The sequence below is a fragment of the Carassius carassius genome, chromosome 6 (genome assembly GCF_963082965.1).
Source record: "Carassius carassius chromosome 6, fCarCar2.1, whole genome shotgun sequence".
In the NCBI taxonomy this organism is placed as follows: Eukaryota; Metazoa; Chordata; class Actinopteri; order Cypriniformes; family Cyprinidae; genus Carassius; species Carassius carassius.
In genome coordinates, this window is record NC_081760.1 from 17,329,151 (window position 1) to 17,349,513 (window position 20,363).

Here is a 20,363-nt window from a genome sequence, read left to right on the forward strand (position 1 = left end):
GGGGGTTTTTTTATGCGGGGGGGGGCACGTAGATATTCGAATATATTCGAATACATTGCAAGATATTCGATATCCGTTCGAATTTTCTCAAAAGTGACAGCCCTAGCTTACACTAGTCTGATTGTTCACCAGCACCATGACAGTGGAAAGGAATAAAGCTAATAGACATGCTTTTGTTTTATAGTGCTGTTTCTTGTTACTAGACATGTAACATGCTTTAGACAGCATCTCAAATCATCTGGAGTCATTGTGAAGCACAGAACACAATGATCAGAGTCTCTGGATGAGTGAAGCATGACGACACCAGCTGATCAGACAGAGAATAGAACCAAATGCTGAACACGTGTGAGTAGGGGTGTGCGATATGCACAGTCTATGACAATATCATAATAGTTGTTTCAACAATGTGGAAGCTGACATTACTGAGTCTGTTAATCATGCTGCAAAAATAGATGAATAAAAAAAATTCAATATATGGGGCCAAAATGTTTATGTTTATTTATGATATAGTTAATTAATATCACAAAAGCAAGACAAGCTGTTTTTCTCAATATCTGCACAACTGCAAATGTGATTTTGATTTTAAACCGTAAACAAGATGACAATATTTTACATTACAACCAGAGCTACAATAAATCTGTATTTTGGAATGAATTTATAATTCAATAATCGATTCATAAAGACTTAACTTCATAAAAACGTCACTTGCTTCGTTCATGAATGAACCAGTTGAGTCAATGATTCAACGACTCGCTCATTAAGACAGTGACTTGCTTTGTTCATGAATGAATTGGCTGTTAGAACAAATCAATAGAGTGAAATGATTCAGTGACTCCCTTACTGAGACACAGAAGTATCATTTCACTTAAAAATAAAATCATTTCATATTTCAATATTCAAAATCTTATTTTTAGAACATTATTTATTCAATTGTTATTGTCGTGTACATACTTCTAAACAGCTTCGGATGCAGATTCTGTGCTGCTTCTGCGGTGCAAAGATGGATTATGTTGAAACTGGGGCCGGTTGCATAAACTGTTTAGACTAGTCTTAAAAATTAGACATCTTATTTTTTTTTCTTCAAGACTGGTCATAACTTCTTTAATTCAGTTATGAAAAGGTAGATTGGTCTTACTTGTATTTGAAAAGTAACACTGATTACCCCTTTGCAACTGCTAGGTGGTCAAACTGGTCCTTAAAACACAGTCTTAACATGGTGGCTAAGTTTATGCAACCAGCCTTTTCATTTGATTTTAACAGTCTATACGGTCTTATTTAAATTGAATATATTCATTAAATGTAAGAATTTAATAAAGGATGATGCATACATCTAATTAAAGGTAAAAATGCCCTAGAATTTAATTTAAGATAGCAAATGACACCGCTCAATTAAAATGTTTCTGTCACTGCAGTAAGCAAAGCACTGTAGAGAATGATAAGAAAAGCTTTGGGAGTCAGCTGACACGACGGACCAAAACCACACATAGCAAAATATCATCTAACATTATAGACAAAATGGCATACAATATTAAGTTGTCATTCTTGCCAATATCGCAAACCCTCACACATGAGAGACACTGAGTGATAAAAACACAAGAAAAAGCAGTGGCAGCATCGGCCGCAGTAAAGCAGCTTGCAGATCTACAGACGAGCTGAATGAACATCGAGTTTGAGGAGACTGGTGACTCACTGCTTTTTTGCCGAACTCACTCTTGGGCAGAACCAGAGAGCCAGTGATGTACCCGCCTGGACCAGCACCTTTAGGTATCCTGAAACACAAAGACAAACATCTGCATCCTCTGATGGATCAGATCTCAACAGCAGCGGCTGGATGGCCACTCACTTGTCGTCGGGCAGGGCAGTGATGTAGAAGGGCTGTGTCGCACTGGGACTCAACGTGAAGGAGTTGGCCTTCTTCTTGGACAGCATGGCAGCGCGGTGCGTCTCATAGATGTCCAGCGAAAGCGTGTTGGACAGACGGTGAGACACGATGAACGGCAGGTCCTTCAAGCGTTCCAGCTCACTCTGCTGCTCGTGACGCACCTGCAGACGCACCGTGTAGTCACCCTTCTCCAGCTTCAGAGAGTACTGCCACAGAGGAACAACATCTCAAATAATTACTACAGGGTACAATAGGTGTCCACAACATAAATAGCACAACATCTGCAAGTAATCACACAGAATTAAAACTGACTTTTACAAAATGAGAAAGTGTTCTGTTCTGACAGTTAATTTACGTATTTAATAAAAATATATTTTTTTTTTACCTCTCAGTACAATGGTAATATTTCGGTTAGGGCTGGACGATTAATCGAAAAGTAATCGAAACTGAAATTTAGAACCTTTAACCGACGTAATTTTTCCATGTCGGTTCTTTCGGTTATTTCCTGTTAATACTTCCCCCTTAAAAGCGTGTGTAGCCACATGATTCTGCCAGTCAGTGGCATAAAAGCAAAACAGGGAGGTGAACGCCGGTTCAACACATAGTGATGGCGCGCGAGCCTAGCATCTTCACTAAACTTTGTCAGTTGTATTTTGACGATCGGGTGTGTATTATTATATCGAGCTACCATGTTCACGCAGCTGCATTGTGGCACGAAAACTCATAGCTGTGAAGATCGCGTGCACAGAGGAACGCAGTTGTCAGCGCTGTCCTGTGATTTATCACTAAAGTATCTTAGAATCTCAAAACTTATTATAGCATATTTTTCTACTTTTAAAGGAACTAGGCTATTTACAACCCCCAGCTTCACAATAATATAGAGACAGTATGACTAATTCGCACACACGCAATCACTCGTACTGGTACTGTTTACCTTTAATCTTTATTTATCTATTACACCGAGCAATAATATGTAAGAAATGTTACAAACATAGATATGAGCTATGATCGTTCTTTCAATAGGAAAAAATATCCCATCTTTAATAGTCGATCTCGACCGTCTGGCTGAGGCCAGTCTAAAAAGACGCTCAGGACAGTTGGCTGCTGCGTGTCGACACGAAAGCGTATCATTTTCACGTGTTATTAAGCCTTGCCACTTGCAAATGTAACCATTCAAAAGACTTCAAAGCATTCAAACACAAGACGCGGAAAAGCTGAACTGAGTATCTGGTTACTCACGCGCTGTGCTCAGCGCGCACGTGAAGAGAGAGCCACGTCTCACAGACAGCAACACTGAACCGAGCTCTTCTTTGCGAAGTTTTCCTTTAAGTTCCTCCTGCACTTCAACGAACAAAAACAAATCGCAGTTTAAACAAACAGAAAAGTGTGTGTAAGAGCCCACTTCAGCACCGCGGTGTTCTGGTGTTCAGGCTCACGCAGAGAGAGGTGTCTGCGAATTTGTCTGTTTTTGATCTTGTACCAACAAATACATAAAAAATGTGTGAAAATACCGGTCTTGGAAAGTATGTTCGAAAAAACTGTCGGTTATGTCTTAAGTTAAAGTAAAGAGTTGAGAAAAAAATCGTATGTGTATTATATTGGATGCATTCATTTTCTCTTAAAGTGACTGCGCCTAATGGGGCTTGGGCACCGCGTTGCATTCTGGGACGTGGCGGGCATATTGATTAACAAAAAAAAAAAAAACTGAACGAACATACAAATTAAACACTTTCAAACAGGGCCCACTGGTACAACCTGAACCAGGGCCCCGCAAACCCCAACTATGGCCCTGTTTACAGTACAAACCTTGTAAGTGAACTATGAGGGCAAAAAAACAAAACGGAACCAAAATAATCATTCATTAATCGTAATCGAGGTAAAGTGCTCGAGGTTTTAACTTTAGGCCATAATCGTCCAGCCCTAATTGCGGTCTTAATTTGTATAAGTACAAATTAAAAACAATAACAACTACAATAATAATAATTAGACTTCACGGTGAAATTGTGCAGCCCAATTTAGCAGAAATTGTGTTGAATGCTGTAAATCTTAAAGAAAAGTTGTTTTTGAAAGTGGAAAAGGCTCCATCGTGGAATGGTTTTAATTTTCTAAATTTTTTATTAAAACTTTTCTTTAGTTTGAATGCTGCTTACGTATTTCTATTACAATCTGAAATCACATCATAAAACCCTGCGTCTGGGGATAAATTAAAGGTTGTGCAGCAGGTCACCTGGTGTGGGTAGGCGTCTCCAGAGCCCATGAGTCTCTTGTTCTGGTCAAACAGGAGCCAGAGTTGACTGTCAAACTCAGACTCGTATAATAACTCACACAGCAGCGGACAGCTGGGGGTCACCTCGCCACTCTTAGGCTGAAAGCACAAGAGCAGTCATGCAACGACCATCAATAAATCAACAACGAAAACACAGAAACAGTGTAAACAAAAATATCATTCACTATCAAAAATGCATGGACATACAGGTACCATCACACTCACCTGATGGAAATTATACGTGAGAACGATCTCATAGAGCTGTCTGTTGTTTGGTAACACATCTCTAGCACCAAGGGGTTTTATTTTAGCACTTACAGGCCTGTGGAGGAGAAACACCCACAGTAGAGAGATTAATCATGCTGAAAGTATTATTATTAATGTATGATCTGTGAGATGTATGGGTTTACCTGAGAGGCTGGACCCAGTTCTTCATTGTGATTGTTGGAGAAACATCTTCATATCTCAACGGAGAACAAACCTCAAAACTTGAAATCCCTTCAGAGGCATGCTACATACAGAAACACAAAAACAAGAGCAATTAATGAATCTGACAGATGCTGCTGAAAGTAAAACCATGAAACCATGTAAGACTTTTTAATGTTTTTGAAAGAAGTCTATTCTGCTCACCAAGGCTGCATTTATTTGATCTAAAATACCATAAAAACAATAATATTCTGAAACATTATTACAATTTCAAAGAGCTGTGTTCTATGTGAATATATTGTAAAATGTTATTTCTGTGATCTAAGCTGAATTTTCAGTATCATTACTCCAGTCTTCAGTGTCACACGATCCTTCAGAAATCATTCTAATATGCTGATTTGCTGCTCAAGAAACATTTCTGATTATTATCAAAGTTGAAAACTGTTGTGTTGCTTCATATTTTTGTGTAAACCATGATGCATTTGAATGTCATGGACTCTTTGATGAATAGAGACTTCAAAAGAACAGCATTAAATTGAAATAGAAATCTTTCGCAACATTAGAAATGTCTTTACTCTTACTTTTCATCAGTTTAATGCATCTTTGCTGAACAAAAGTATTAATTTCTTACAGACTCCAAACAGAAGATACTCACAATATGAAGAGGAGAGGGTGATGTCACCAGCCCGTGGAAGGAAATAACATAATCAATGGTGACGTCACCGAGACTCGCCCACCAGCGAGCAACGCAGAGTTCCAAAGTCCGTCCTGGCTGAAAAAGACACACACAGAAGAACATGTGACCTGACAGACACAGAAAACCTATGATTGAATCACATTTGTAAAATAACCACAGAAATAAATATAAGAGTATGCGTATTTTGTACCAGCACAGGAAAAGCCTCTGTGAGTGAGCCTTTCTCGAGCAGAGATGAGAACTTATAAAACTCATTGGCTCGATACGCTCGCTGCTTCACCAGATGAACTGCATGCAGGACAAACTTTGACGACACATCTCCAGAGTGAGACGTTAATGAGATTTCTGAAAGAGACATGGATGCACTGAATAATTAGATCACAGATCTATATCTGAGTGATGTTTGGGTGCACAAAACTGCAGTGATGCATCATTCATTCACTCAAATACTACCTGCCCATGATGCTCCTTGAGGGACGGTAATGAAATGGCGGCGGATCTGTCCTGGTCTGTAGTGGACGTCTGTGAACGTAATCTCTTGATTGCGACTGTCTGCTACTCTATAAGACACAAACACAAGTCACACACCAGAATGCAGAAAAAACAGATGCTAGCGGAAAAGAGCGGTTGGACGTACTTCGCAGGGATTATGACTGTTATAGGAACTCTGAAGAGAGGCCCGGCGCTGAGAGCAGACGTGTCGTATCCACACACCTGGAAAACACAAACACGGATCGTTACAGATCAGGACAGTCAAATAGTGTATGCACATGGATGAGATCTGCAAACGTGCCTCAGTGTAGTGCAGACCCTCTCGCAGGCCCTGCGGGTCAATGCGGATGTTGACGTGGCGGCACTGATTCATGAGCTCCAGGTGTGATGGACAGTGAACCCAGGCAGCGTTGCAGACGAGAGCCAGATGCAGCTGCAGCAAGATACGGGCCGAGTTCTCTGCAGAGAAAACATCACACAATCCATTACACATGGGTAAAACTCACATACACATCCTAATGATGTCGGTTTCAGAAATGAAAGAAATGTTGAAGAAGAGAGAGATATGATGGTCATAAATAACACTACCGTTCAAATGTTTGGGGTCACTATTTATTCATCAATAAATTCTATTTATTTATACACTGAATGAATATAATTATAAACAAACACTATTTATTCATAAACTGATCAAAAGTAACACCTAAGACATTTATAAAATTAGAAAAGATTTCTATTTCAAATAAATGCTTTTGATGCTTTTAAAAACTTTATTCTTTTGAACTTTCTATTCATCCAAGAATCCTGAAAAATAAAATGTATCACGGTTTCCACAAAAATATGAAGCATGTTTTCAATATTGATTATAATCAGAAATGTTTATTGAGCCGCAAATGAGCATATTTCAATGATTTCTGATCTTGTGACCCTGAAGACTGGAGTTATGATGCCGAAAATTCAGCTTTGATCACAGGAATAAATTACATTTGACAAAATATGCACAAAGAAAACAGCTATTTTACATTGTAATATTTCACAGTATTACAGTTTTTAATGTATTTTTGATCAAATAAAAGCAGAAGAGACTTTCAGAACCCAAAAAAATCCTAAACTTTTAAACAAAGGAGTTCAGTCTAATAAAAAAGTATGACTGTACTCAATACTGGTTTATGCTGTACAATTTTATGAATATCAGAGTGTCGCATCATTAGTTTTGCAAGGTTTTTACAATCAATCTCTCTCAGAATAAACTGAATCAAGTATCTCATATGCATTTGTTATTTTAGTATCACAAATATACTATTATATGATATGTTAATTGAATTAGATTTTATTTACATATTTTACATTTTACTTAATGTTTTAGTAATTTAATTGTGTTTTTCATTATTTTTTATAATGAAATATATTATTTTATTTAGTTATACAAGTATTTCAACTTAAATTAAACACCTTGGCAACTAGCTAAAATAAAGTTTTGTATGTTTTATTTTCTCTCAGGTAATGTATATTTTATGAAAATTTTTATTTTTTTACAATAATAACCCTGGTATACGTGACATGAGGATCTATCAGAGCTCGTATTTAGTGCCGACTAGGTTAAACGGGTCAAATAATAAACTGTGATTAACTTGCTTGTTTTGGCATCAACCTGATTAAGCTTTCTCTCTAAAAAATCTTCTCCAATGCATTCAGCTCCAGTATGAACTGTAGCGTGTACCTGTGTTCTCAGGAAACACAGGCTCGATGCCGACCCCATGATCAGATGGTGCAGTGACCTGGGTCGGCTGCCTGAGGTAGATGCCTCGCTGTGTTCCTACGGTCACCGTGAAGCCGAGGCTACTGGTAGGCAGCGATGCATGCTGCATGAGGTAGTCGAACGCCCGCTCCACCTGCGCATCACAAATACAAACACCATGAACGCTTAGACGTATGCATCATAAGCATCACTGCTCTGCTTCTCAGTACCTGGATGATGCCGTGGCCCTGTGCAAACACCTCTATATCGTCCACTTTCAGAGCAGTGTTCTCCAGAGCCCTGCGGACCGCTGGCACTGTGGGCCGCACGTCGTTCTGCTTCAGACCTGACAAACACACACAAAACTCAGTGTTTAGTGTACAAATGTGTGAGCTATGAGAGTGCTATGCATCGTCTAAAAACACATCATTATGCAAAACGCCCTGATAGCTCATGCTTTTACGGTGTGATGCACCCATTTTAATGCAGTTAAAACAACCAAAACTACAAGATATACAGGGCCATATTTTACCATGAGTTTTGTCTTGTATCAAAATGTTAAGCAGCAAGGCTGTTTTTCATAATATCAACACGACTGATGGTCATATTGGTTTTAAAATCATTCAGTAAACAAAGTTAACATTTTGCGCTACATTTTAGACAATTGTTTTCGTCAGTATTGCCTGTTTTTGCCAAAAAATTTTAAAGAAGTATTAAAATTTCCTTATGAAACCACAGCAGAACTGCTTTGCGTCTCTGAAAAACACACAGAGGTGATTCATTACAAAATGAATCCATTTTTTTTAAATAAGTCAGTTTAATAAATTATTCAGTGGCTGAATTAACAAACCATTTAAATGAATTGGTTGACTAAATGATTCGATGACTCACTCACATTCAATGACGGTAGCATGCCACCACCTACTTTTTATTTTTAGTTATAAAATTTAAAATGTAATTCACTTTTTCTAAAATCATTTCATAATTGATCTATCGGCAAGAATATTAAATGTAAGAATATTATGCATACATCTTATAAGTTTTGAAAATATTGCCATTGTAAAAAATGCCCTGGAAATCAATTTACACTGACAAATATCGACCAATAGTGGAAAAGGTCATTTCTGTCACTGCTATGAACGGACCACTGCGCAGAGCATGAAGAATATAAAAAGCATCATCTGTCCACGACAGGTCTAAACCAGCAGCATGAACTTGACGGCCTGAACTCAAACTCAAACGGGCTGAACTGCATCTGTACCTGAGAGCACAAGAGCAATCCCTCCGCAGGCATTCGGAGAGGACATGGAGGTGCCGTTCATCAGCTGTGTGCCACGTAGCGTCCAGTTGGGTACGGAGGCGATGGCTCCTCCAGGTGCGCTGATGCTGACGCCCAGAGCTCCGTCCGTACTGGGTCCGCGGGATGACCATGTGTACTGGTTCGGAGGAAGCTTCTCTCTCAGTGAGTATTCGGCCACCATCATATCAGGAGTGACGTAAGCACCAACACCTGCACACCAGGAACCATCAAACGTTTTCTGATTGCATTATGCAACATTTTGATTAGGGTTGGAGCTAAAGTCTGCAGGACCCTGGCCCTTTAGGACTGAGTTTGGTGACCCCTGAATTAGAACAACATGGCCACAATTTACAAAAATGAGGGTATCAATTCTGTGGCCATGATTTAACTAAAACAATGGAACACAGTACTTCCCCCGAATTATATTTTTATCTGCATGTCATGTCAAGATCTCATTTGAATAGAAATTTGTATCATTGTTTGTTAGTGTTTTATTTCTTGTCATTGCTGGATTTGTGTATAATTCAATATTCTATTTAAACACAATTCTAAGGTCAGTACCGATCACACTGCTGGTGGTTCCTCCGGGGCAGCCCACAGTGGACAGACACGGGCCGTTATTCCCAGCGCTCGAGACAAACAACACATTATACTTCTGTACAGCTTCTGTGATGATCTCACAGATTCTCCTGAAGAAACAGACATGGATCGAGCTCAAGTTAATAATGTCATGCTCCATCCAGCTGTTTATCAACACAAGATCAGAGCTTTCTCAACACCAACCAATTAACAAGTGGTTCAAACAATCCAACTACTAATCAGGTTTGCTGATTTAACTGCACTGACAACTATTGCATTAGAATAAAAATTGATCTGAATAATGACACTATTATCACTATTATTCAGCTGTCAGTTGTCATCAGAAGCGCAGTGTGAGTGCCTCACCCTGAGTTCGGCCAGTGTGTTGCCTCCCCGTAACTGTAGTTCACAAGGTCACACTTATAGTTTATGACTTCAATCATCTGCAAACAAAGATCACAAATAACATCAATAAAGCAACCATGATGAAGGAGTTAATCATCAGATCAAGTGTCTGTATTGACAGGATCTTTCTACTAATGTCACTTTTCTTAATCTCAGCATGTTTGAGTCAGATGGTGATTTTTAGTAGATATAAAAAGTTTGGTGTCGTTCATCTCACTAACTACTAAGGCTGGGCGGTATACAAACTTTGTAAGATATATCATTAAACTGATGTTGCAAATGCATTTAAAAAATAAGGAGGACACAGAGTGCTTCTCTAAACACAAGCTCCATATTAGTGAGGTTGCATGTCAATTAACGGTGCACAATAGATTCGAATCACATTAATTCTGCCTAAAATATTAATTTTGTTCAATCATTCGTTGTTGGAAGTTAAATCCTTCATTTAACACAAATAATTGTAGTTTTATGAGAGCAGTATTAGCAAAAGCACTATTGTAATGGAGCTTTGTAAAACTAAACATTTATCCAGCTTTGAAAAAACAAAATTCACAAAAATACTGAGATATCATTTTTGGTCAATAACGTCCGGATTAACGATCACCATCACCCACTGACCACAAAGTGTGTTTGTTTATCACTTAAAAAAAAATAATAATGCATTTTTTATAGACACCTTTCAAAAAAAACTCTGACACCTTACAAATATTCATAAAATAAAGTACAATATAATATAAAACAAATAACACAAAAACATTTTTTTACATGGTTTGAATTTTTTTTGTATCTTATGAATAACACTGAGACATTTATTATGTGATTAAAGTGTTATAATTGTAAACAAACTATTAACAATTGTTTTTGCTAACTAAAAGCAGAAATAAAATCAAAATATTACATGAAAAACTTGAATGAAAATTAGAAATGCTGGTTTGGCAACTAACTGAAATAAAATTATTAAAATGACCAAATCATAAATAAAATAAAAAATATTTACACTTTTATTTTAGAAATGTTTTTTTAAATGTAAAAAAAAAGATAAAGTGCATAACAAAATTACTCGAACTAAAATTAAAATGAAACCTGAAATATATATATTTTTTTAACTACTATAAAAGTTCAAAGATAATTCTAATCTCGCCCTGACTGAAGAGTTTTAATGGTTCTCGATGATGTATCAAAGCCTGTCAGCTGGACTCATGTTATCCGCAGTGATGTCATAAGGACTGAGTGTTGAGTCTCTTACAGCTCGTATGAGGCCGGTGCCTGTCTCCATGGTGCTGAGGCGGGTGTCTCCGATCTTCACAGCCAGGATCTGAGCCCCTGGAGCGACACCATTTCGCTCGGGCTCATCAGGGAAGTGACCCGCTGCAATGCTAGCAACGTGTGTCCCATGAGCTCCTGAACACACATACTGATCAGTGTAAAGCATGTCAATGATCAATTTCTATACGTTTCATTATCCTCCGTCTCACCTCCACTGGTGACAATACACAGAGTGTTTCCCTCGTCATAGATGTTTATGGAGTAATTGAGCATCTCTGCGTATCCCAGTGTGGCATATTCCTGTCTCTCTCGATATGGGCTCAGGACAGAGCAGGACGACAGGTCTCCAGTCTCAGAAGTGTCCACCACAGCTCTGACACGCACACACGAGATTGAGGACAAGATAAATATCTTACTAATACACTGACAATTTGCTCACCCTCAGGCAATCTAATATACAGATGAGTTTGTAGCATTGTATCATTTACTCAATGTTTCCTCTGCAGTGAATGGGTGTCATCAGAATGAGAGTCCAAATAATAATAACATCACAATAATCCACATGACTCCAGTCCATCAATTAACGTCTTGTGAAGCCAAAAGCTGTGTGTTTGTAAGAAACAAATCCATCAAGACATTTTTTACTTCAAACCATTGCTTCTGGATAAAATACTAATCCATAATCCATTATAACGCTTCCTGAGTCCATCCCCTGTTGACCTCTCACATCAAAATCCACTCACATATATTGTTTAGAACGGTTTTGGCTTGTTCTTGTTCTTATGTGCTTGATCTGTACATATTTCTCTCCTGATTCAGACAAGACAACTTTTTCAATGGCGGAAGCATCATTACAGATTGGCTGGAAGCAATGATTTGAAGTTAAAAACAACATCTTAATGATGGATTTACTTCTTACAAACACGCAACTTCGGGCTTCACCACACGTCAAGATGTTAATTGATGGACTGGAGTCATGTGAATTACTTGTGGATTATTGTGATATATTTTAACAGCAGTTTGGTCTCTCATTCTGACGGCACCCATTCACTGCAGAGGAACCACTGGTGAGTAAGTGATGTAATGCTACATTTAAGGGATGCTCATATTGACTATTTAACCCTTAAAGGCTTATTCACATTATTTCCTACATTTAGATAGGTGGGCAAATGCATTTTTGCGTCAGTGCATGCATTGTTTTAGTTTGACTGGGTCGGCGTTAGCTTAGCTTAGCACAATGAATGGAATCCTTTGTTGCCAGCTAGCATGGCCTGAGTAAAAGTGATCAAAAAAAATAAAAAAACCCACCTAATTACTTCTTGTGGCCTGCGTATTCACAACGAGTACAAATAGCGATCCAGATTAACACTAGGCGATTTCCTAGGCAGATATTGACTTGGGACTATATTATGGGGAAGCACAGGCGAAGCACTGCTGCTTAGTCGAAGCACTGCTACTTCGGCGCAGAGATATCACGCAACACATGAAATCCCACGACTTCCGTCAACATACCGGCGTGAATAGTAGCTGCCTGGCTATTTTCCTTACAGTACACGAATGGCGATGAACATGGCTGATTTTGAGAGAGACGAAGAGGGTGACTTCTCAGACAGTCAAGAACCAGAACCATACCTATTTGAACCAGAGTTTACAGGAGACGAGCTGTGTGCTTTGGAAATAGAACGACAGGAGGAGGATCGCTCGTGATGAGAGCCAACATGAACTGGTGGTGTGAATGTGGGGGAATATGCCAATCTATGCCGACGGAAATAGAGTGTCTATGCTGTAGAGAGTGGGACATGTTTTTGCCATTGATGACCAGGCTCAACACGTCAGATCAAGATGAGCGTGCCCGAAGTTGTGTCACATCTACAGAGGATTTCACGACGCTGATCCATTCTGCAGTACTCGATTTTTTTTCCGGTGTGACAAAGTGAACTGGAAAAAACGCCCCACACCGAATGGACCAAATGGACAGCTGTCCACAGAGTAAGTGATTATTTTAATCATGACGCATGTATAGATCGACCCATATTATAGCTGTATTCACATAGAGTTGATGTTTTCACAGGCAATATAGGTTATATAGGAAGAGAAATAAAAGACAACTTACATGTGCACTTTGTTCTTCCTGTGTTTTCAAAGTAGTCCTCTGGTGCAAAATGTTCTTCGCAAACACGATACTGCTTTATTTTGTTGAGAGGCGTTGAACTACAGATCTCCAGAGCTGCTAGCCATTTATTTCTCAGTTCCACATTAGGTGGAATTCTGTGAAACATTACATTCGTGTATGTCCTTTGCTTGTTCTCACAACCTTTTGCTATGCAGGTAATAACCATGTTTGCTGTAACTTCTCAAAATAAATCATCCAAAAGCGAAGACACTCGGTGCAGGTCACGCCGGTATGTTCTTCTTCTTCTGTTTTTTTTTTACGCTTTGCACGCCGGTATGTTGACGGAATTCGTGGGATTTCATGTGTTGCGTGATATCTCTGCACCGAAGTAGCAGTGCTTCGCCTAAGCAGCAGTGCTTCGCCTGTGCTTCCCCATAATATAGTCCCAAGTCAATATCTGCCTAGGAAATCGCCTAGTGTTAATCTGGATCGCTATTTGTACTCCTTGTGAATACGCAGGCCACAAGAAGTAATTAGGTGGTTTTTTTTTTGGTTTTTTTTTATCACTTTTACTCAGGTCATGCTAGCTGGCAACAAAGGATTCCATTCATTGTGCTAAGCTAAGCTAACGCCGACCCAGTCAAACTAAAACAATGCATGCACTGACACAAAAATGCATTTGCCCACCTATCTAAATGTAGGAAATAATGTGAATAAGCCCTATTTCAAAAAACGGTGGAGTGTTCCTTTAAATATCATGTTATTAGGGGGCCGCTTCAACCCGCGGACATGAAAAACCACCGCAGACTTGGCAACACTGGTTCAGGTGGAGCGGTTTTTACTACACAGAGCCGTAGTCCACCGACAAGCTACACAAAAGTGCTTTCAAAATCGACAAAGAATCACCTGCGATTTTGAAATCGATTTTGTGTAGATTTTCAATGAACTATGGCTCTGTGTAGTAAATGCCAACTAGTGTTGCCAAGTCTGCGGTTGTTTTTCATGACTGGGTGTCGAAGCGACCCCAGTACCAATAATGTGATGTTTATCCCCTAAAATGCGCATATTACCAAGGGAACCCTGCAAAAAACATGTATTTTTAATCGCCCGGAATGAAACGCGATTGGACTAGTTTTGAGAAGTAATTGGGCAGGTTTTGTTTTGAAAACTTGGCAACCCTGATCTGAAAGCACGTGCTGGAGATATAATACTAATCACAGGAGCGCCTTTACTGAGGAGATGTGCATGAAAATTGCATTAGATTTTTTGCACAGCCCTATTAGAAAGGTTATAAAAACATCATCAAAGTAGTCCACGTGTCATCAGAGGGTCAGTAAGAATTTGTTGAAGCATCAAAAATATATTTTGGTCCAAAAATAACAAAAACTACGACTTTACTGAAGTCACTGCAGTAGTGATAGGAAGCTCGGTTCTTTTCCACGAACCGGTTCTTTCGCACAGTTTGATTCAATAAACCTGTTAAAAAAAACAGTTCACCAGTTCTTTTGCGCTCGACGTAATGACGTCATTGGTGATGATTGCCCTTCATTCAAGCCTTCGGTTTACCTGCGCTCATAACATTAGCACAGAATCAGTTCAGAATCAATCACCAAAAGAACCAGTTTGGTTCAGACGCACTGTATGTCAGTCTGCTTCACACTGAATCACGCATGCACAGTATCTTTAGCTCCTCGGTTCTCAAATCAGATGCATCCGACAGAAACAGTTCTCGGTTCAGTGGTGATCTGAAAACCGATGCAACTGGTTCTTGACTCGAGAACGAGTCAATCTTTCATTCGTTATCTGGCTCGGCTCTATGTTTATCTTCAGTTCTCTCTTCACAGCAGTTAAGTCAGTGTACTGTTTGAGTACATGAATTACTCTGGGATATTGGTTTATTTGAACTCAGAGGGAGTGTCAGCCACAAGTTAACAGTTACAAATTAAAAGTTAAAAAGTTAACAGCTTAAGTCGTTTGTGGATTAATGCTTATTGGAGACGCGAACCGTTTATCACTACACTGAACGCACTCACAACAGACCCGGAAGAGAACACAATGATGAATAAAGCCTCTTTTTAAAAAAACAGCTTAGACCCATTTGACATGAGTAGTTTTCGTCCGATTTCAAAATTGCCTTTGATTTCAAGGGTACTAGAAAAAATTGTGCACGCAGCTTAATGACTTCTTAATTAGGAATAACATATACGATAGATTCCAGTCAGGTTTTAGAGTTGGTCATAGTACAGAATCGGCTCTTTTGAGGGTGTCTAATGATATCCTACGAGGTATTGATTCTGGAAACCGTGTTGTCTTGCTGTTGTTTGATCTTACAGCGGCATTTGATACAGTTGATCATAACATTCTCATTGATCGTCTTGGGGATCAGGTTGGTATTCAGGGCTTAGCCCTGAAATGGTTCTCTTCCTATTTGAAGGATAGGACTCTTTCAGTCAGATTAGGGGATTATTTTTCTTCCATTGCCCCCCTTGTTTGTGGGGTTCCACAGGGCTCAATACTGGGGCCAATTTTATTTTACCTTTATTTGCTCCCTCTAGGTTCTATTTTTAAGAAATTTGGGATTCAGTATCATCTTTATGCAGATGATTCTCAAATTTATGTACCACTGAAAGTGCCATTCAGTCTTGCATGTTTGGCAAAAGTTAAGTGCTGGCTTGCAAATAACTTTCTCGTGAGGAACCTTTGTGTCGTTTTTGACTCTGAGCTTAAATTTGAGCAGCAAATCAATGCTGTTGTTAAGAATAGTTTCTTCCATCTTAGATAAATATCTAAATTTAAATCTATTCTTACTTTTAATGATATGGAGAAGGTTGTTCACGCCTTTGTGTCTTCACGTTTGGATTATTGTAATGTATTTATCTGGGTGTGAGTCAGGCTTCTCTCTCCCGTTTGCAGCTCGTTCAGAACTCAGCTGCCAGACTTTTAACGGGTACTAAGAAGAGAGAACGCATTACTCCGGTTTTAATTAAAAGTTACATTGGTTACCCATATGATACAGAATTCAATACAAAGCGCTGTTGTACTTACGTTCTAAGTCTCTGCATGGTCTAGCCCCTGAGTATGTTACTGATTTAATCAGCCGCTGTCAATCCAGCAGATCTCTGCGCTCGAATGATCAGTTGCTTCTTGTGGTTCCACGAACGCGTTTAAAATGTAAAGGTGATCGGGCGTTTTCTGTTGCAGCTCCTAGGCTTTGGAATGACCTTTCTCTGTCTGTAAAAATTTGTCCTTCATTGGGTGTTTTTCAGAGTGCGCTTAAAACTTATTTGTTTTCTTTAGCTTTTGACAATGCTTTGTAAGTGTGTATGTCATATGTCTGTTTTTTATGTTTCTCTTTTATACTTTCTGTACAGCACTTTGGTTCCACTTGTGGTGTTGAAAGTGCTTTATAAATAAAGTTGAGTTGAGTTAAAGTCAAATTCTTGTTATTTTTGGACCAAAATGTATTTTCTATGCTTCAACAAATTCTAACTGACCCTTTGATGTCACATGGACTACTTTGATGATGTTTTTATTACCTTTGTGGACATGGACAGTTTACCATACATACACTTTCAATGGAGGGACAGAAAGCTCTTAGACTAAATCTAAAATATCTTAAACTGTGTTCCGAAGATGAACGAAGGTCTTACTGGTTTGGAACAACATGAGGGTGAGTCATTAATGACATCATTTTCATTTTTGGTTGAACTAACCCTTTAACCAAAAGTTAAAAATTTGACTGATTAATACTATCAGTTAAACGGGTTAAAGTTTTTTTTTTTTTTTTTTTTTTTTCAAGTTTGCAACCTTGTGGAAGAAAAATCTCTGATATATATTTGTTAACTCATGGGGGTGTGTCGATACATGCCTACAGACATATTTCACTGTGTAAGCACCCCCTCCACTTACACTTAACTGAAGTGGTAAAGGCAACATAATGACAAAAGGCAATACTGGATGAATGATTATCATAGAGTGAATCTATGAGTCAAATTCTGAATGGGTTATAGCCTAGAAAGCACAAAAAGAGTCCTTTATTTGAATTATTTTATTCTGTTTATCTTATTCTCAGAAGTGCTGCAGGTGTATTTTTAATGGGCACAAGATACTCATCCATTCTATTATTTATTTAATACTAATTTAATATTCAAATCTTATCAGTTAATGTTAAAGTTATGTTCGGATAACGAGTGGCAGTTGTCAGTCGGGAAAATTAACCAAAACGAGCATCCCTACTACATTTCCCCAAATCTGATGAAAATTAAACTCATCTACTTTTTAGATGGCCTGAGTGTGAGGACATTTTCAGCAAATTTTCCTTTTTGGGGTGAACTATTCCTTTAAAGCTGGTGGTTTAGTAGGGAATGTTCTGACCTCCATGTGACACCGTCGTGCCAAGATATACAGTCATAAACCGGCCCTGGATCACTGTACTTCTTCTCCAGGCTTCCTAACAGCTCCACGTGACACTGTAGTTCCTCCTTCTGTAGTTTCTCCATCTGACAACACAATCACATTTATTTTAAGCCATATTCAACATGCAAAACAATTGGCAAGCATTATAGAAAAATACCTTATTTTCTCATGTTTTATTTGCAGTCTTTACATAACAAAAGAAGCTGCTAAGACATATTTATATAAATAAAAAATGTCATCACTTATTCAAGCATGCAAATCTTTGCAGCAATCTGACCTGTGATGGGTTTGGGTGAGTCTGGTCGAACTCTTCGATCCTGCGACTGGCCTCAGCGAGAGCCGCTCTATGTGCTGGATCCCACAGCTTCTCCTTACGCTCTTTCTGAATCACCAGACATGGAATCATGTATAAACAAGCCAAAACGTGCACTTGTATGAAGCTGACATGTGCACAACATCAGCACAGCCAAATCATCATGCTTTACCTGTATTCTCTCTTTGAGAGCTTTAGGGAAAAAATCATAACCGTTCTTTATTCCAATGTGATACTTCCCAGATGGATTCACCCAAGCAGCAGGAATCTGAAGAGAAACAGGAAAAATAGATCAGGGTTGCCAGGTTTTTACAACAAATCCTGCCCAGTTGCTTCTCAAAACTAGTCCAAAACTAGCCCAATCGCGCTTCGAGGTGGTTCCTCGATAAAAATTGCTTCCCGGGGTTAAAATATACGTTTTTTAGCAGGGTTGCCTTGGTAAAAAATTCACATTTTAGGGGCTAAATATCACGTTATTTGTATTGGGGTCTCTTCGACCTGCGGACATGAAAAACAACCTCAGACTTGGCAACACTGGTTGGCATTTAACTTACTACACCGAGCCGTAATTCACTGACAATGAAAACCTGGCAACCCTGATCTGAATGCACGTTCTTGAGATATACTTCGAATTACAGAAGCGTCTTTACTGATGAGATGTGCATGAAAATCGCATTCGATTTTTTGCACAGCCCTACTTTGAATGAAAACTCAAAAATGGATGTAGGGTTGACTGTTAAAACATTTTTGAAAGTGTTTGCTGAGTACTTTTGCATTAAGGATTAAAATGAAAATGTCACAATGTAGAAAATCCTAATGATTCTGTAACAGGCTGCATTTTCTAAATCCAAAATATCCTCTCTTATTTTCTTTCCTTTGATTTTATGGTGAAATATGAGATGCAAATGTGTTGTGATGGTCACACAGATATAGTTTTAGTAACCTGAGCATCTGAAAGTTTGTGTGAACTGTAATGAATGACAGCGGCTCCTAATATAAAGGTGCAGAATACGAGCGCTCTTACTTTGAGTGTGCGTCCCGTCAGTCCGGTCACGACCTCGTCCTTCACCTCCGCCACAGTGCACATGTTCACATCGCCGCTCCCAGTCGTGTCGATGATGTCCACAATCTTGGGTTTCCCATCTGTTGTGGTCTACATGAAAGAGGATGACATATTTCAGCATCAGTGTGGAGTCAGACAAATCATATCAGATTCACAGCGGGTTGCATTTGAAAACTTAGATGTTAAAACAAGACGCATGACTGTATATTTATGATAAATAATCTGTGTTTAAGTGCACAGATCAGCTCACATTTTACCATTTGAGTGTTATAGGATCATTCTTCTTTTAAAAATGATGATGGACAGACAGAAATGAGACAATCCCTCAGCAGTGTAGAAGAACTGCTGACAGTTGAGTGAAAGCTCAAAACAGCTGCTGGATCCTCTTACAGCTCAAGTTAAACACAACAACACAAAACAAATCATGTGTTTTTTGTGAACACTAACTATAACACACAAAACAGCACTAACTAGTTGTGCCTTAAAATCAATAACATGTTATCAAATGCGATAGAGCTGTCTATGTAACAGGCAACTCACTAGGTTTTGAAACACATCCTTTGTCATATATAACGTTAAAGGTTCTTTGATATCTAACAGTATAAATGACTAACATATTAGTTAATCACGGAATATATAATGTAATATTTTCCTTAAAATACCATGGTAGTTCGAATAAAGGGATGGTATTAATAAGGTAACGTTAGTCCTTTGTAAATAGCCATTGATGAGGATGACACAGCTTGTCCTTTCAAATATGTCGTTAATGTATTTTACAGCTTTATTCACCTTTATTTACTTAGTATATGTTAGAGCTTCGTTGTTTAAATATGAAACCCTAGTTCTAGTAATGTCCGGTATGTGTGGTCCCTTAAACTGGAAAAAGAACCCACTGCGGCCTAGTGATGAACCGCAGCCGCGGGCTCAATTTACCTGCATGCCCGGGGCCCCTGGGTCCACCCCGGTGTCGAGGATCGCGATAAGCACCCCTCGGCCATCGTACTCTGGGAATTTAGTGAGGAACGAGGCAGCGCCAGTCTCTTTTTTCGGAAGCAGCCCGTGAAAAGGGAACGGATCTTCAGCAGAATGAGCAGACATGACGGTACAGAGTGAGACTGAAAACAACACGACAGCGTCGAACCGGTAAAGACACAATGTGCGAGAGAGCCGAGCGACTCTCTTAAAGGTGCAGTAACACTATTATCACAGTCACCGGTAACACACCACAGTCTGTGTAACACACACATCTCCATCTCACATTTCATTTGGTTTAGTTAATAGTCCGTGCACACATAATATTCATATCCTTAATAACTTATTTAATAACGTTTAACCTTACATAATAATAACGTTACAGGTATTCTGCGCCTATTACTTGAATTATTTGACCTTTATTGTCATTTAAGC

General features: G+C 38.9%; 1 protein-coding gene across 2 annotated transcripts in view; it reads right to left on the reverse strand.

The window, feature by feature from the left end:
- The window catches only part of tpp2 (tripeptidyl peptidase 2), a 34,887-nt gene extending 14,750 nt beyond the window's left edge, over nucleotides 1-20,137 (reverse strand). For both annotated transcript variants that reach the window (XM_059552290.1, XM_059552289.1), the window contains exons 1-22: nucleotides 19,890-20,137; nucleotides 18,918-19,046; nucleotides 18,066-18,161; nucleotides 17,858-17,962; nucleotides 17,539-17,663; nucleotides 11,261-11,424; nucleotides 11,032-11,186; nucleotides 9,747-9,823; nucleotides 9,363-9,490; nucleotides 8,763-9,011; nucleotides 7,732-7,847; nucleotides 7,484-7,655; nucleotides 6,065-6,222; nucleotides 5,909-5,985; nucleotides 5,725-5,831; nucleotides 5,462-5,616; nucleotides 5,230-5,346; nucleotides 4,559-4,659; nucleotides 4,374-4,470; nucleotides 4,110-4,247; nucleotides 1,844-2,088; nucleotides 1,691-1,769 (exon numbers count right to left, since the gene is read on the reverse strand). In XM_059552290.1, coding sequence (XP_059408273.1) covers nucleotides 1,691-1,769; nucleotides 1,844-2,088; nucleotides 4,110-4,247; nucleotides 4,374-4,470; nucleotides 4,559-4,659; nucleotides 5,230-5,346; nucleotides 5,462-5,616; nucleotides 5,725-5,831; nucleotides 5,909-5,985; nucleotides 6,065-6,222; nucleotides 7,484-7,655; nucleotides 7,732-7,847; nucleotides 8,763-9,011; nucleotides 9,363-9,490; nucleotides 9,747-9,823; nucleotides 11,032-11,186; nucleotides 11,261-11,424; nucleotides 17,539-17,663; nucleotides 17,858-17,962; nucleotides 18,066-18,161; nucleotides 18,918-19,046; nucleotides 19,890-20,054 — 2,955 coding nt within the window. In that variant the 5' untranslated portion in view covers nucleotides 20,055-20,137. The remainder of the gene's footprint in view (nucleotides 1-1,690; nucleotides 1,770-1,843; nucleotides 2,089-4,109; nucleotides 4,248-4,373; nucleotides 4,471-4,558; nucleotides 4,660-5,229; nucleotides 5,347-5,461; nucleotides 5,617-5,724; nucleotides 5,832-5,908; nucleotides 5,986-6,064; nucleotides 6,223-7,483; nucleotides 7,656-7,731; nucleotides 7,848-8,762; nucleotides 9,012-9,362; nucleotides 9,491-9,746; nucleotides 9,824-11,031; nucleotides 11,187-11,260; nucleotides 11,425-17,538; nucleotides 17,664-17,857; nucleotides 17,963-18,065; nucleotides 18,162-18,917; nucleotides 19,047-19,889) is intronic.
- Nucleotides 20,138-20,363: the final 226 nt, after the last annotated feature.